The 14,367-nt window shown below is 61.1% G+C and overlaps 3 protein-coding genes across 3 annotated transcripts; 1 reads left to right on the top strand and 2 right to left on the bottom strand.

Moving 5' to 3' along the window:
* Positions 1-2,016: 2,016 nt before the first annotated feature.
* On the bottom strand, positions 2,017-4,209 carry JDV02_001761 (Ethanolamine kinase). Its single transcript, XM_047982721.1, has 2 exons — positions 3,035-4,209; positions 2,017-2,959 (listed from the first exon to the last, which is right to left on the bottom strand). The coding sequence occupies exons 1-2, from the start codon at positions 3,764-3,766 to the stop codon at positions 2,462-2,464; spliced, it is 1,230 nt and encodes a 409-aa protein (XP_047838687.1). The 5' UTR covers positions 3,767-4,209; the 3' UTR covers positions 2,017-2,461.
* Positions 4,210-5,885: 1,676 nt separating this feature from the next.
* npr3 (Nitrogen permease regulator 3) lies at positions 5,886-9,178 on the top strand. The gene is made up of 3 exons (XM_047982720.1): positions 5,886-6,875; positions 6,934-7,330; positions 7,407-9,178. Exons 1-3 carry the CDS (start codon positions 6,083-6,085, stop codon positions 8,368-8,370), a joined length of 2,154 nt encoding a protein of 717 aa, XP_047838686.1. The 5' UTR covers positions 5,886-6,082; the 3' UTR covers positions 8,371-9,178.
* On the bottom strand, positions 8,969-13,681 carry JDV02_001759 (uncharacterized protein). The gene is made up of 3 exons (XM_047982719.1): positions 13,056-13,681; positions 11,682-12,485; positions 8,969-11,464 (listed from the first exon to the last, which is right to left on the bottom strand). The coding sequence occupies exon 3, from the start codon at positions 11,273-11,275 to the stop codon at positions 9,662-9,664; it is 1,614 nt and encodes a 537-aa protein (XP_047838685.1). The 5' UTR covers positions 11,276-11,464; positions 11,682-12,485; positions 13,056-13,681; the 3' UTR covers positions 8,969-9,661.
* Positions 13,682-14,367: the final 686 nt, after the last annotated feature.

Genomic DNA, 14,367 nt, shown 5'->3' with positions numbered 1-14,367 from the left:
TGTCCACTCTGCGACGGCCAGAATTTTAATTTTTCTGGGCCTTTTTGGTCGAGATTCCTCAGGCCTGCGCCTGCCTTCCTGCCTTGCCTTGCCTTGCCTCGCCTTGCTTGCCTTGCCGACGACGGGCTGTCTCTCTGTCTGGTCTGTAGTGGGGCCGCGCCGGCGGCTGTGATTAGCCAGGTGATGCAGACATCTCGGCAGGTACGGACGGGTGGCACGTTTCAGGTTCCCTTCGCACCGTACAGCCGCAGGGAAAGTGACTGTGTGGACACAGTGTGCGGCTGCCAGCCACCAAGCCGACAGCTTGTAGCAGACCGCACTCGGAGGCGCGCAGGTCGTGCCCTAAATAACAGGCGTCGGGGGGGGGGGGAAGAGGGGTGGGGTTCCCCGGCAAGGAAAATGGGAAAATGGAGGGAAGGGAAGGGAAGGTGGTACGAACACATACAGTACATGGCAAGCATGGTTAGTAGCTCGAGGCCACTGCATTGCATCTCTCATCACTCGCCGTCTGGCCCTCGTTCTTGGCCATGCCTCGCCCGCCCGGGCACCCATGGCCATGCCCATCCATGACCGCGATCATCCGTGACCATGACCATGCCATGCTCATGCTCATGCTCATGCTCATGTTTATGTGCTCATGCTCACTCATGCTCACTCATGCCCATACCCTAGCCTCGCCTCGCCTCGCCTCACCTCCCCCGCCTTGCCTTGTGCCATGCTTTTTGCTAGCCATGATGCTCGCGCCCGCTCCCGTGCGTGCCCCCTCGTCCATCCGTCCGACCAACCGACCGACTGGACCCCCCCCCCCATGGCATGACATGCCGGATGAGCTCATCATGCTTCCTCGACTCGACGCACTCTCTCTCTCTCTCTGGCTCGCGCAATCCACGGCGAGCCGAAACCTGCATCGCGAAGAAGCCACACAACGTGCTGCCTCCGCATGTCCCCAATCAGCGTCAGCTCGCCCCCCACGCCTCCTTCAGCCTGAGCCCTGCCTGAGCCCCCCTGCTTGCTACCTGCCTGCCTACCTGCTCATGCGCTGCTTCCTGCTGCTGTCCACGCAAGACGCGGCCCCGTGTCGTGCACCGCCAGAGAGAAAAGGACGCTGGCTGGCTGGGCTCGCCGTGCCTCAGCTCTAGCCCGCCGCCGCCGCCGCCGCCGCCGCCACCGCCTTGGATGCTTCGTGGCTCGTACATGCGTGGCAGTCCGTAGTACAGTCGCAAGTAACAAATCTGTATGCCATAACCACCGCACCGAACCGAACCGAATCGCACCGCGCCGCGCCGCACCGCACCGCATCCCACCGGCGCCCGCTCCCGCGCCGCACCTCGCCTCTCCGCATATGCCTGCGTGCGTCTTCTCTGCTGCACCGGCGCCGATGCCCAGCCATCCATCCATCCCTCCCTCCTTCGTCCCGATTCTGCTCCTTCGACGTCGTGTGTGCTCCCTTGGTGTGCGTGCTCTCTTGGTGTCTGCGTCATTCCCACTGTCCCCCAGCTGGGCCGCCATGACGCTTCCCGAACCAACCCGGCGAGCCCTCATGCCAGGCGCTGCGTCACCTGTCACACCATCGCATAGTAACTCCGTCCACTCATGTTCTCTGACCGACGCCTGTTGGTCTGCGACGAAGGGGGGGTTCCGCTCGCCGCCGTGCTTTCATCGTACCGTACTGTACAAAGTCTTGGAGGGGCATTGAGTCGCGTCCCTCCAGCCGAGGCGGTCCGCCATACGCCCAAGACAGTCAGTCATGCATGCATCATATGTATATAGCATAGCACAAACCTTCCTACGTCTTGTACTTCGTACGTTGCTGGTGGTGGTGTGGCAAGTGCCCAACCTGGACCGTCGACGTCAGCCGCGTCCATTTTCTTTCGGCCGACACCACCATCAATAGAATCATCAGCGCCCGACCGGGGCCTTCTGCCATGCGCTGGCTCCTGCATTTGTACCTAGTCTACTCGCTACTCGCAGGGTGCAAGTGAAGAGCTGATAGGGAAGAGGGAAGAGGGACCCAGCCGCGACTTATAAAGTGTCATGTGTATTAAGTTGCTCTGCTGTCGTACGAGTACTGAGTTAATGGTCCTACTGCGACTCGGGTACATGATAAGTAGTACCACCAGTGTTATATCCCAGGAGCGCTATGTTGAATGGCTGCCACGTCTTCTGGCCCATTCCCCGATCTAGCTTTTGCGTATCAACCGTCTCTTGTGTCGTTACGTTGTACCGAGCGCGCTCATCGCTGCTCGTACCCCATTCGGAGCCTTGCCGGCGAGTGCTGCTCCGCAATCGGGCCTAGGTCATCGTCTTGCGTCGCCGGCGAGCGCGATGCCTCTCCAGCTCGCTCTTCGCTCCGCGGAATGATAAGCTGGGCGGCGTCGCGATTCCGCATACTAGCGCCGGACGTAGTGGTGGTGATGATGAAGCGCCCCCGTTGTCTCCCCCTGTTCTTGCTTGGCCTGCTTCATTCGCGGCTTGACCACGTCTTCTCCCGGAGCGGCATTTCCTTGCCGGATGCTTCGCGGCTGCCATCCACCTCGGCCTTGTACGCCCAATACTCGCCCAGCCGCTCCTCAGCGTACGAGGCGTAGTCAAAGTCAATGTGTGAGATGGTGGCCTGGATCAGAGACCAGATGCCCCAATAGAAACCCGGGACCCCACGGAACTCGTCCACCTCATCCATCAGCTTCTGCGTCTCCTCCTCCTCATCCATGGCGGTGCCAGACAGCTTGGCATACGCCTTGATGTATTCGCGGACAAAGGCCAGCCGCTGAGCCCGTGTGGGGACCGCAGCGTAGTCGCAGTCATAGCCGGCCCATTCCGCGAAATGGTTTGCGACGTCGAAGGCCACGGGTGATGGGGTGCCATATTCGTAGTCGATGAAGCTCACCGTCGTAGCGGCATTACCCTGGCGGTGGATGATGACGTTGGCACTGAGGAGGTCGCAGTGAGCAAAGACCAGCTATGAGGTAGATAGCATCTCGTTAGCGACAGTATACTTGGCAGGCGCGCAGGGGATGCTGCAGCGATGTCTTACCCCGTTGTCGCCGAGGCCTGGACGCTGGCTCAGCTTCTGAATCATGCCCTCGAGCTCACTTTGCAGACGATCACGGCGCTCTCTCTGCTGCTGCGTATCGGTCGGAAGCGCCAAGATCCACTTCTGCATGGTCGTCCAGACATTGGGGAACGGCTTGCCAGGAGCGGCATTGATGATCTTGGCACGTTCATCGTCGCCATTGGCGGCACCGGTGCTAGAGTTGTCAGACTTGACGCCCGAGCCTGGAAGGCAGGGGACAGTCGCGTGCCACTGGGCGAGCCTCCTCGCCACGGCGGAAAGAATGTCGGGGTTGGCCAGGTCTTTGGGCTGTGCGACGGCCCCGGGAATGAAGCGGTAAAGCATGCCGTTTGCGAAGCGGGCCAGCAGCTCAGGGGCGAGGTTGTAGCGCATAAGCAGCTCATGATTAGCGGCCTCGCGCTCACGGTCAATGAGCACGTCGGTGCCGTTGCCATAGGCCCGCAAAAGGATGGCGTCGCGGTCCATGTCTGCCTTGGACTGGCCAGGGCGACGGTTGACGGCCTTTAGCAGCGTGTTGGTGATGCCATCGGTGAAGCGGACAAGGTCAATGTGGGCCTCATCGGCAGCCCAGTGAGGCATGAGAGTGAGAATGAGCTTGAGGGCGGAGCGGCGCGAGTCGGTGTTGTCGTACGTCTGGGGGATGAAGCGCACGTGTCCGTGCTCGCCGTTGGCGATGGCGGCGGCGGGCGACATTTCGGGCGACGTAGCAGTGGGTTGTGAGAGGAAATGAGTTGGGTTAAGAGAAGAATCGAGAATCCAAACGAGAAGAATAATTCACGAATTGGGCATTTCCTGATGAGAGGCCCCGTGGATAGCAGTCGAGGCGAGCAACGAGCGCGATCGACGAGGTGGCGCGTGACAGAGGGCTGCAGGCGACGCCGTTTACTGGCGACCAGTGCGTTAGCCAGGAGCCGAGGCGACAGCAAAGACGGCGGGTTGACGTTGGAGACAAGCACACGACCTGTTGCCGTTCCAAGCAGTAGTCAAAGAGGGGGGAGTTGGGAAGTTTCACGGGCGGCGAAGGGGAGGAAGGGAGTGGGTGGGCCAGTCAAACGAGGCAGAGAGGCCATGTGAAAGACGCTGTGGCCACTATTTGGCATAAGGAAGGAGTGACCCTGTCTGCCTGCCTGCCTGCCTGGGAGGGGGAGGGTGGTGTGGACATTGCCTCTCTGGCTGGACATGGGACAGAAGCCGTACCTACCGGTCGCTCTGCGTTGCACGGAAGATGCCACATTTTTTTTCGTTGGGTTCCTTTGCAAATTATTACGGGCCCGGCTGCAGCTGCCGAGTGTCCATACCATTAGCTGCCATTACTGTCCCGTTCTTTTTTGTCCGCCACCACGGGGGCCTCCTGGGCAGCGACGCGTTCGGCTCGCTCCCAAAAGGGGGAGGGGCGATCAGGAGGGGCAGACGCAGCCCGCTCAGCCAGTTGTTGGTTGGTTGTTGGTGCTTGACTCTCCATGACAGCCCGTCAACTTTCCTTTGCCTCGCTCGCTCTCTGCGCTGAAGCTGGAAGCCAACCCACTCGACTGGCTGGGGCAGATGGGGGGAGGGGGCTGCGAGTGAGCGGCGTCGCCCTGGCGGCTCGGAAAGGGGCCGCAGGGCGGGGACGCTGAACCGCCAGGCACAGTGGCGTCGAATTGCGGGCGCCGCGACATGTTAAGGGCCGCCAACAGCGCCATTTGGAACGTATGGAAATTTGCCTCGGGGGGGCTTTTGGGCGGTCGAGACGCTCCAGGGCATTGATCCATCCAGACCTACCACTTCGTACCAGACTCGGGCTCACTCACGTTGGCGCGCGCTAACCCAGTCTCGGCAAGGGCTGCCCGACTGGCGCTGAGGTTGGATCCTCTCAATACGGCCAGCCCTGTGGTTAGCAGGGCACCTTCGCCCGTACCAGAGTACTGGAGATAGGAGGTAGGCACAAGTCTGTATTACGAGCAAACTTGGGCACCGTATTGTCTATCGTACTAGTACGAAGTAACTAACGTTAGGGTGCCTGATCAAAAGGGGGTCGAGACATGCTTGTCCAACGCAGACGGAATCGCCTCCACGTCCCGTCCAGGGTCACATCACATCTGTTGCCGCACAGGTGCAGGCGCAGGCACGAATTGGACCCGACAAACTGTGCGCTTGGCTATACATTGCAGACGGCAGCACATGTTCGCGTGAGCACAGCTGGGATGCGATGCGATGCGGCTGCAACGCAGCCTCGGCGACATCGGCGGCACCCGGGCGCGACAGCCGGGGCACAACCTAACTACCTCCACCTACCTTAGTAGGTATGCTGTATGCGTGCTAAGGGCAGGGCAGCTGATGGTTGACGTGAGCCCCGTGACTCGCTCGCCAGTGGCGGCGTCTCGGCGCCCTCTCAGCGTGACCCAAGGTCACAATGGACGGACAGGACAGCCTCCGGGGCGCTTCATGGACTGCCGGTCGTTCAAAATCCCTCGCCGACGTTGGGCCGCGGTCCCTTACTAGGCGCGGACTTGGAGCCTGCAATGAATCTATAGATGCGGCCCTGACGATGGTCACGGGCGCTGGACTTCCAGGACCCCCCTCTGCACCCCGCTAGGAGCCTCCACTGTCAGGGCCCCTATAATGATTCCAGTTTACCAGTGAGGTGCACTCTAAGGGTACCTACCAGGTCAGGTACTAATGCATGCCACTGCTGTTCGGCTGTGCTCTAGGTACCTTAGTGGGTCCCCTCGAGCACCGATCCGATGTAACGCACAGCTCCCACCGTCCACTACCACCGTCCCGCCCGCCACGGAGCTCAAGACACCTCAGCCGAACTCATCCCGGCCAAACCCTCCAAACTCCAACCTCACTCGTCACCACCACCACCCCCCGGCTGCCCCACCTCGGCGGCATTGCCAGCTTGATCTCGGCCGCTCCCCAGCTCCGTGTCCATTCGATACCGGACCTGCCACCGGCCCCGGCCATGCCGCGCGTACCGTAGTCGGCCGCCAGTGCCATGCTCGCCGCCTCTGACGTCCTACCGCGGCCATGACCTGCATCAACTCCGACAACTTCCTGGCCGTCGCCCTCGTCATCAACCGCTCTCGCGACGGCCCGGCTTTTGTCTTTCACTACCCACCCAACGTTCAGCCGCCCGTTTCCAGCGCCGCGGAATCTGCCGAGACGGTGCATGACGCCGAGGACCTCCTTTTGGAACGCCTATCCGTCCACACGCGCAGGGAGAGCGACGTCGGGACCGCCTCCGCCCAGCACCGTCATCACGATGACCACCTCATGACCGAGTCCGGCACGCAAATCGTCCCCTGGGAGCACGTGGCTGGGTTTCCCATTCGCGACCTGGCTGGTATTCTGACACCGGCACGCCCCTACCACAAGAAGCTCTTCCAGCTTTCACTCGATCCGCTACTATGCATCTCCTATCCCATTCATGTGCCGGAAAACGGCAAATGGAAGAAGCCGAAGAAGGCCGACAAGGCGGGCGCCCGCTCTGCCAGCTCGCGGATAGCTGACGACAACATTGCCCCCCACGAGACGGAGCCTCCCCCGCCTCCCCCGCCTCGTCCCGAGGCTGTTGCTGCCAAGGACAAGGACGGCAAGAAGGAAGACGCCGATGACGAGAAGCGAAGCTCCATGACCATGTTTAGCCTCGTCTTCATCTTGAATCCGAAGAGGCATGAGGTCCGAGAGCTCGTCGACAGCCTGTATAGCAACATTGTGAAGAAGGTCAACAAGGCCTACAAGTACAGCCAGCAGCATAGCGACTTTATCTGGAAGGAGTCGAAGCGGATACTCGCCGCAAAGGACAAGGCACGGGAAGACAGTCAGTTTGTCCCTCCCGAGTCTTGCTGTTTTTTGCAAACTGACGCGCAAGTCTACAGAAAAGAAAATGAGCGTGCTGTGGAAAGAGCTGCTTCAAACGTCGTCGCTGGCCGCATCGGTCCACGATATCTATGAGGCCGTCTCGCAGAACAGAATCGCCACTCTTCACCTGGACACGGCTGCCGGCGTGCTGTCGCCTTCGGTCCAGGTCCCTGCACCATTCTACGTGTCTGACCTCCCGAACGAGCATGAGGGCGTCCAGCGGGGCCTCTGGCTCACCACGGCGAATGCCTTCCTGAGCCAGGATGCCCTCGAGGAGCCCGGCTTTCTCGACCGCAACTTTGCCCTGTTGCTCATGGACGACGAAAAGAAGATCATCTCGGAGCTTCAGACCGACAGAGATCCGACCACCCTCTCCATGATAGAGTTCGTTCGGCTTGCCAAGCCGACCATGTCGTGCGTTCACCCCATCCATTGTTCCTCCCGGAGCTGTTTCCACCTCGGACCAACGCTGACATGCCGCCTCTCGCAGCTTTTACCAAGTCGGGCAGACCAACAGCGTTCTTACCCTGGGCCAGGTTCGCAAGTACGCCCAGCATTTCATCTTTTGGCGCCGTGCCATCGCGATCCCGCCCCTCCACGCCCGCGATGTGTACGTCGTGTCACCCAACTGCGACCTGTCGCGCCTCCCCGAGGCGTCGCAGGATTGGCAGCGCGCCTTTCCCATCGCCCCGCCGCTGCCCAACTTCCTGGCCGAGCTTTCCATGTGCCCCAAGCCGTATAAGACGTTCTGCTCCAGCAAGGCCTATCGCCCGCTCTACCTCCGCATGCTGGCGTGGCTCATGCGGGGCGGCTGGGTCACCCAGCTGTGCACCTTTGCCTACGTCGTGGTCTGGCCCGAGATCCTCTACGAGGTCGACTACGAGATCGAGGCTGAGGAGTTGGCCGCCTCCGCCGAGGAGGCCCGCGCCCAGGACGAGGGCAACAGTAACGGAGCGACCGGCCCGTCTACGCCGCCCAACGGCTCCGCCACGGCTCCGCCCGCCGAGACGCTTCCGGACGAAGCAGGCATGACGAGCTCCACCTCGGCCGCCCGCCCGACGGCCGAGCACGCCGCCGAGATGGCCCGCCTCGAGCGCATTGCCCTCAAGGCCACCCGCGACGCCGCCGACAAGGCCACGGCGCACGCGCGCAAGACGGTCCCCGTGGCCACGGCCCGCCCCTCGACCAACGACGCCCTCCACCTCGCGGGCATCACGCCGCACATCATCCTCGACGCCAAGAAGGCCACGGGCAAGGAGTCGCGCTACCTGTCCGCCGTCGCGCACCGCCTGCGCGACGAAAAGGTCCGCTCCGCCTGGCAGCTCATGTGCAAGTACTTTGACGGCCACTGCGCCCTCGAGCGCATCGCCCTCCAGGAGGACATGAAGCGCAAGGAGACGTGGAACCTCCTCACCGCCATGTCCGAGTACCTGCTCTGCACGCGGCATTGGTGAACCACCCGAAGTGACGGGCGGTCCGATGTCACGCCACACGCCACTCCGCAGGGGAAACTCGCGCGCGCGCGCGCACACACACACACACATATGTGTATACACACACACATACAGATACAGACTTGCCACTTGAGATGACGGCTCACAATGCAGCTGCGGCACGCGTCATGGCGAATAATAAAATGATAAAAGGGCCGCGGCGAGGCGGGCGAGCGTTGTCATGGGGAACCGGGGTTGGGAGCCGAGACGCATCGGGGCGTCATCTTGCTGCCGCGTCCCGCGTATCTAGTACCGGAGCAGTAGGCAACCGGAAATTTTGTTGGTGCTGCATGGCCCGTTCGTTAGCCGATGCCTCGAAGATGGGATCACACCCAATGGGGCCCGTATCTAGTACTGGAGCAGTAGACAACCGGACAGAGATACTGCCGAGAGTACCCTCCAGTCTCGTGCTTTCTACAGTACGCGCCCCTCCCTACCTGATAGGGAGGGACTGAGCAGATGCCCGAGAGCGCATTCGTACACACACTTCTCACCACGACGAGCGCTATCCAATCATCATCACATGCAAGATACAGGGTCCGTTTGCCATCATTAGAGTTGGGAATAAATTAATGGTAGCAGTCAATTAAAAGAGCAATACCAATAGCAGAAAGTACAGACAAACACCAGCGGTCGAGTGCCCCAACAAGAGTTCGCAACAGCAAAGTCCCGAAGATAGCCAGTAGGTGATCGTTCCTGTATCCCAACACATCCGACAACTCGGTGGTGTCATAGGGCGCCAGCGACTAGCTGAAACGCGGCCGTCAACGGCCAGCTCTCCAGACCATCCACCTCTCCCCCAGCAAAGACAGGCAGGCAGGCAGTAGCCAGCGCGCAGACGCAGGAAAGAGAAGGAAAATAAGAAGAAAGAAGAGGGGAAAAAAGCCATGCAAACCGGTAGCAAAGATATATCCGCCGCTGTATAGATGAGACCCCTTGTATATAGTAACCCATGCCCGATGTCCATGCCCGCTCCAGTAACACACTCCATGAAATCAGCAGGGCCACCAGTCGCCAAGCTCTAAATGACCCTCAACGCCGCCGGGCAGGGTAGGGATATCCCGCATGCAAAAATAGGAAAGAGAAAACCTTGTCCCAACCGATACCAGGATATAAGTAGAAAGAAATCAACAAAGACGAGCCAGGAAGGCCAGCGCTCCGAAATAGTAGGGATGAAGAGAGCATCGCAACGCAATGGGAAAATGAGCACGGCAATGGTGCATCGCCAAATCGACACATCAAGACAGCAAGACTAGTGAGTCATGTCCATCTCGTATTCGTCCTCTTCCTTGAAGTTGAGGGAGGCGTTGCCGCTGCCGTCGTCATCGGGGTCGTGCCAGAACTGCGCCGTATCTCCTATATCCCCACCCAGGGCTATGTTGCCGTTATCTTCGGGCGTTAGGCCAATAGAATCCATGTTTGCTGTCAGGCTGTTCATGGGGTCACCTCGGTAGTCTGTGTGGTTGGGGACGCGGAGGCCAGATCCTGCCGTACGCGAGTACGAGAAGGTGCCGCTCTCGTTCCTGGTGATGGCGTCCATGAGCTCAGACTGCATGCGCCTCTCGTCTTCGGTAAGCTCGAACGGAAAGTGGCCACCGAGTTCGGCAATGGTGTTCATCAGCTCCTCTTGCTGTTGAAGCTTGAGGTGCAGCATCCACATCAGGTCACGGGTCCAGCTGACGGCACCGTTGAGGATGTCGCCCTTGTTGGGGCCCTTGTCCTTGTCCTCGATGGGCAGGCCGGTGGTGATATTGCCAGCGTTGCCCCCGGCGGCACGTCGCGCTCCGGGACCGGCAAGACTGGACGTGGCCTGTGTGGGACTGGAGATGCCGGCGAGGGTGGGAGAAAGCGGCGTGCCGTTCTGGATAAGCTTCCGAATCTTGTCATCCTCGAGCCGGTGCGAAGGGACGAGCTTGCTGAGGTCCTGGATTCTTTCGTTGATGTTATCGCGACGGCGACGCTCGACAAGGTTGTGGGATTCGCGTCGGCGCTTCCGCTTCATCTCCTGGGTCGAGACCGCGGCACCTGGGACGCCAAGCTTGGCTGGCATGGATGTGCCACCCTTTAGCATGACTTCATTGAGGGGAACCATGCCCTGCTGCATCGGGGAAGAGAAGCCGGAGTTATAAGACGCGGGAATGCTGCCGGTTGGCGTGTTCACCCACTGACCAGACGGGGATTTGTCATGGCTGGCCGAATGGCGCATGGGCTGGGCGCCGAAGCCCGGGGAGTCTTGGGAGCCAATAGGGATGCTGTGCATGCTGGTGGTCTTGGGCGTCATCGGGTTGCGGTTGTTGGATGCCTTGCGCTGCATCTGCTGCGCGGACATGCGGGCTCTCGCCTTGGCATTGAGGAAGTTCGGATCGCTGCCATCGGCCATCTCTCCTCCGGCCAGCGGAGACCCCGAATAGGACAGGGGGGAGTGAAGCGAGGTACCGAGGGCGTGGCTGCCCTGCATCTGTCGGAATTGCGCGTTGAAGCCGGCCGCGTACGGGCTCTGGATCGGGTCGCCATCGGGCGTGTTGGAGAAGCCGTTGATATGGTTGGGGTCAATCTGCAGACCCGATCCCCTGTGTGACTGGAAGGCGCCCTGGGAGAAAGCCATGTTCATGCCGGGGAAGTCCTGGCCGCCCTGGCCGTGCATACCCCCTTGGCCGTCGGAGGGGCTGGCGAGGCCGTCGAGCAGCTCATCATCACCAAAAATGGCGGAGCCGCTCGAGAAGCCATTGGGAGCATTGGCGGAGTTGGAGTTGAAGTTGTTATTGTTGGAGAAGGAAGGGGGGTAGCCACTGTTCATGGCGAGGTCGTTGGGGTCGATGTTGGCCGCGTTGGCGTTGCCAAACTGATGGAACCCGTGCTGGGCCATGACGGCAGAGTCGGCTCTTGGAGCGCCTATTGCCGGGGGGCGGCCTCGCAACGAGGTGGTGGCGGTGGAAGTTGCGGTCGGCGGCGGCGGGAGGTTTCTGCCTGATCGCAGGTTTAGGTTCGCGCAGTCCTTGGCGCAATCCGCCGCTCTTAGGTCGAGGCGGGTGCGAAGAGGCTCGGTCGGAGTGGTCTGTAGCAGGCACCAGGGTTAGTCCATCGGTGGTCGTCGAGGGTACGCAACGCGGCGAAGTAAGAGGGAGATGGGTGGATGGATGGATGGATGCGATCTGGAAAGCGGGCGCGGTCGGAGGCGACGGAAAGATGGGTGATGGGGACGGAGTTTTGGGGAAAGTGCAGGTGGCATTAACGGGATCCCACCTGCCGCCGGCGGCGCAGGCATTACTCACCTCGTGGGCTGATGGACAGATGGTGCAAAGGAAGGCGCTGGCGGCTGCTACTTCCTATCCATCAAAGGGCGATTCGGCCGAGAACCCGAAAAAAAATCACGAAAGAAATCAAGAAGATGCGCGCGTCGTGGAAATGGCGCTCGTCGTTGCTCGTCGTTGGTGCAGCGCGAGGATGCGAACAATCCACGGCGAACAGAGGGGAAGAAGGTTGGTTGGGCGAGCGGGCGCAAGAGAGGAATGCGACGTCGGAGGGGTTTGGCCGGCGGTCGGTCCTGGACGTGGTGTGTGTGTGTGCGTGTGCGTGTGCGTGTGTGTGTGTGGCCGTTGACTCGCTGGCGTGTAAGACGGCAGGGCGGTGGGTGGGCGGCGACGCGAGGGCTGGGCTGGGCTGGGCTGGGCTTGGCTTGGCTGGTGTTGCGGTCTGTCTGGTTGGCGACTTTCTTGGCCGGGGGTCCTGGGTGGCCCTGATGAAGAGGGTCCTACGTGCCTTGCGACTCCTACCTGCGCCTCAGGGTTGGCCGGCTGCGAGGTTGGTGGTCCTAGCAAGCGGTACGGCACTGTTACTGTCCAAGCGGTGACGAGCGCGGCGGCGGGCTGGCTGGCTGGCTGCGCAGTCGCTTGCTCGTCGAAACGGGGGCAAAGATGGACTTCTGCGGCTGCCGACTCGCAGCTTGGTATGGAGGAGGCGCCCGGGGGTGCCGCTCGTGGGTGCGTGCGTGCGTTGGGTCTCTTGCTTGTCGCACCGCTAGGCGTTGTTGGCCGTTTGCCTGCGCTCGCGCACTGGAACTCCACTGGCGACGGGGCCTGGAGCCAAGCATCAGAGTGTGTCACTGGGGGGACGGGCGAACGGACGGGGACGGACGGGCTGGTTTGGCTTGACGGGAGGGGTAGGGGGCGGGGGGGGGGAGCTGCCACTGGCGATGGACGCGGATGGGTAGCGGACGGGAGGTAGGGTTGCAGGAGGCACCACTAGCGCCACAGACGGGCGGGAAGAGGGGGAGAAGCGTGTGTGTGAGAGAGATGCGGAGATGTTGCGAACGCGGGTGAGGACGGGACACGACGGGGTTGAAGTCACTGCCTTGCTTGTCCGTCCCCACGAGCGCGCCCCGGAGAAGGGGGAGAGGGGAGGAGAGCGGAGAGGCGCAGGGAAGAGCAGAGTAGGGTAGAGCAGTGCAGGGCAGGGCAGGGCAAGGCAAGGCAAGTAACCCCAGAGGAGGCGGGCAAGCCAAAGAAAACGAGCGAGCGAGCACGCAAAGGGGGCGAGGGCAGGCAAGGAAAAAGAAGGCATCTGCGTTGGCTCGCCGTTTGGCTGTGGCAGCACGGCAGGGCAGGGAGCCAGCGGGCGTGGCGTGTAAAGCTTCGGGACGGACTCACCAGGAGGGACCTTGGATGGGCCACGTCGACTGTGCGGCGTGTAACTCGGGGGGCGTGCGGTGGCAGGACGATTGCGATGCGGCTCTCTCTGATGCCGAAGCGGATGCGGAGGGAGGGACGGGGGGCGATGAGGACGAAGTTCGCAGGCAGCTCCGGCAGTGCGGGTTGGCTCTGGGTTTGTATGTATGTATGTATGATGATGTGCAGGCACAACAAATTGTACTGTAGGTAGGTATGGTATGTATGCACGCGGCAGTGTGTCCAGCGCAAGGGACCGACCGGACCAGGTTCTCGATCGGGAAGCGCTTCGAGGTTGACAGGTCTGGGGTGGAGTCGCCCTTCTTAAGGAACGGCAGATGTGCAGTTGCAGTTTAGTTGGTCGGTGGCGCAGAGCCGGCGCGGGAGACGGGGAGGAGACTTGAGGTCGATCAAAAGACGGGCGCGCGGGCGGGCGGGACGGATGGGCGAATGGAGTGACGGGGAGCGATGGCGATGAAGGGTGGTGGTGGTGGTGGATGGAGAGGAGGCGGGAGAGCCGGTGAGGCTGGCGCGGGTACGAGCCTTGTCCGTCTGCAATACGGCGATGTTGCTACCTGACCGGTGTGTGTGTGTGTGTGTGTGTGTGTGTGTGTGTGTGTGGTGTGGGCAACAAGAACGTCGTCGTTGTGCAGGAAATGCGCCCAGGGAAAAAAAAAGAGGAAGCGGCAGGCAGGCAGGCAGGCAGCCTTTCTCGTCCGTCTGGTTTTACGCGCGGCGTAGGCGGCGGCGGTGGCAGGAAAAGAGGACAAGAATGACGAAGAGGAGGAGAAGAAGGATACCGAGAACGGGTGAGAGGGGGGGGTGGTGGTGGCTATGCTCTGATGCTGCCTCCTCCCCCAAAGTCGAAAATGAGTCAAGCTAAGTAAGATAGGACTTTGTCGTTGTTCGGTGGTGTTTGCCCTATCGTTGGGCGGTGGCTTAATCGTCCGTCTTCGCCGTTATCGACTCGTCGGCAAGGGGCGATTTCCAAAGGCGGAGAAGAAAAAGAAGAAAAAACAAAACTTGGAAGCAGCAGTAACAAGCACCTCTGGTACGAACTGCCAAGTTACTCGACAGCCAAGTCTAGTAGTAGTAGTAGTAGTAGTAGTAGTAGTAGATGCCCACGGCTGCTGGCGCAAACGCTGCTGCTACTACTATCACGGTTACCGCCTCTGATCGGCGGCAGGCACACACACCCAATCGATAGTCGACTGGGTTTCGTCGCCGCGATGGGCTAACAATAAGCGGGCTGACGACGTGCGGGCGCGCGGGCGGCGGTGCTCCAGGGCTCGAC

Source organism: Purpureocillium takamizusanense, chromosome 1 (genome assembly GCF_022605165.1).
Source record: "Purpureocillium takamizusanense chromosome 1, complete sequence".
Classification (NCBI taxonomy): Eukaryota; Fungi; Ascomycota; class Sordariomycetes; order Hypocreales; family Ophiocordycipitaceae; genus Purpureocillium; species Purpureocillium takamizusanense.
Note: the sequence above shows the minus strand (reverse complement) of the source record. Positions and strands in the feature narration are given on the sequence as shown.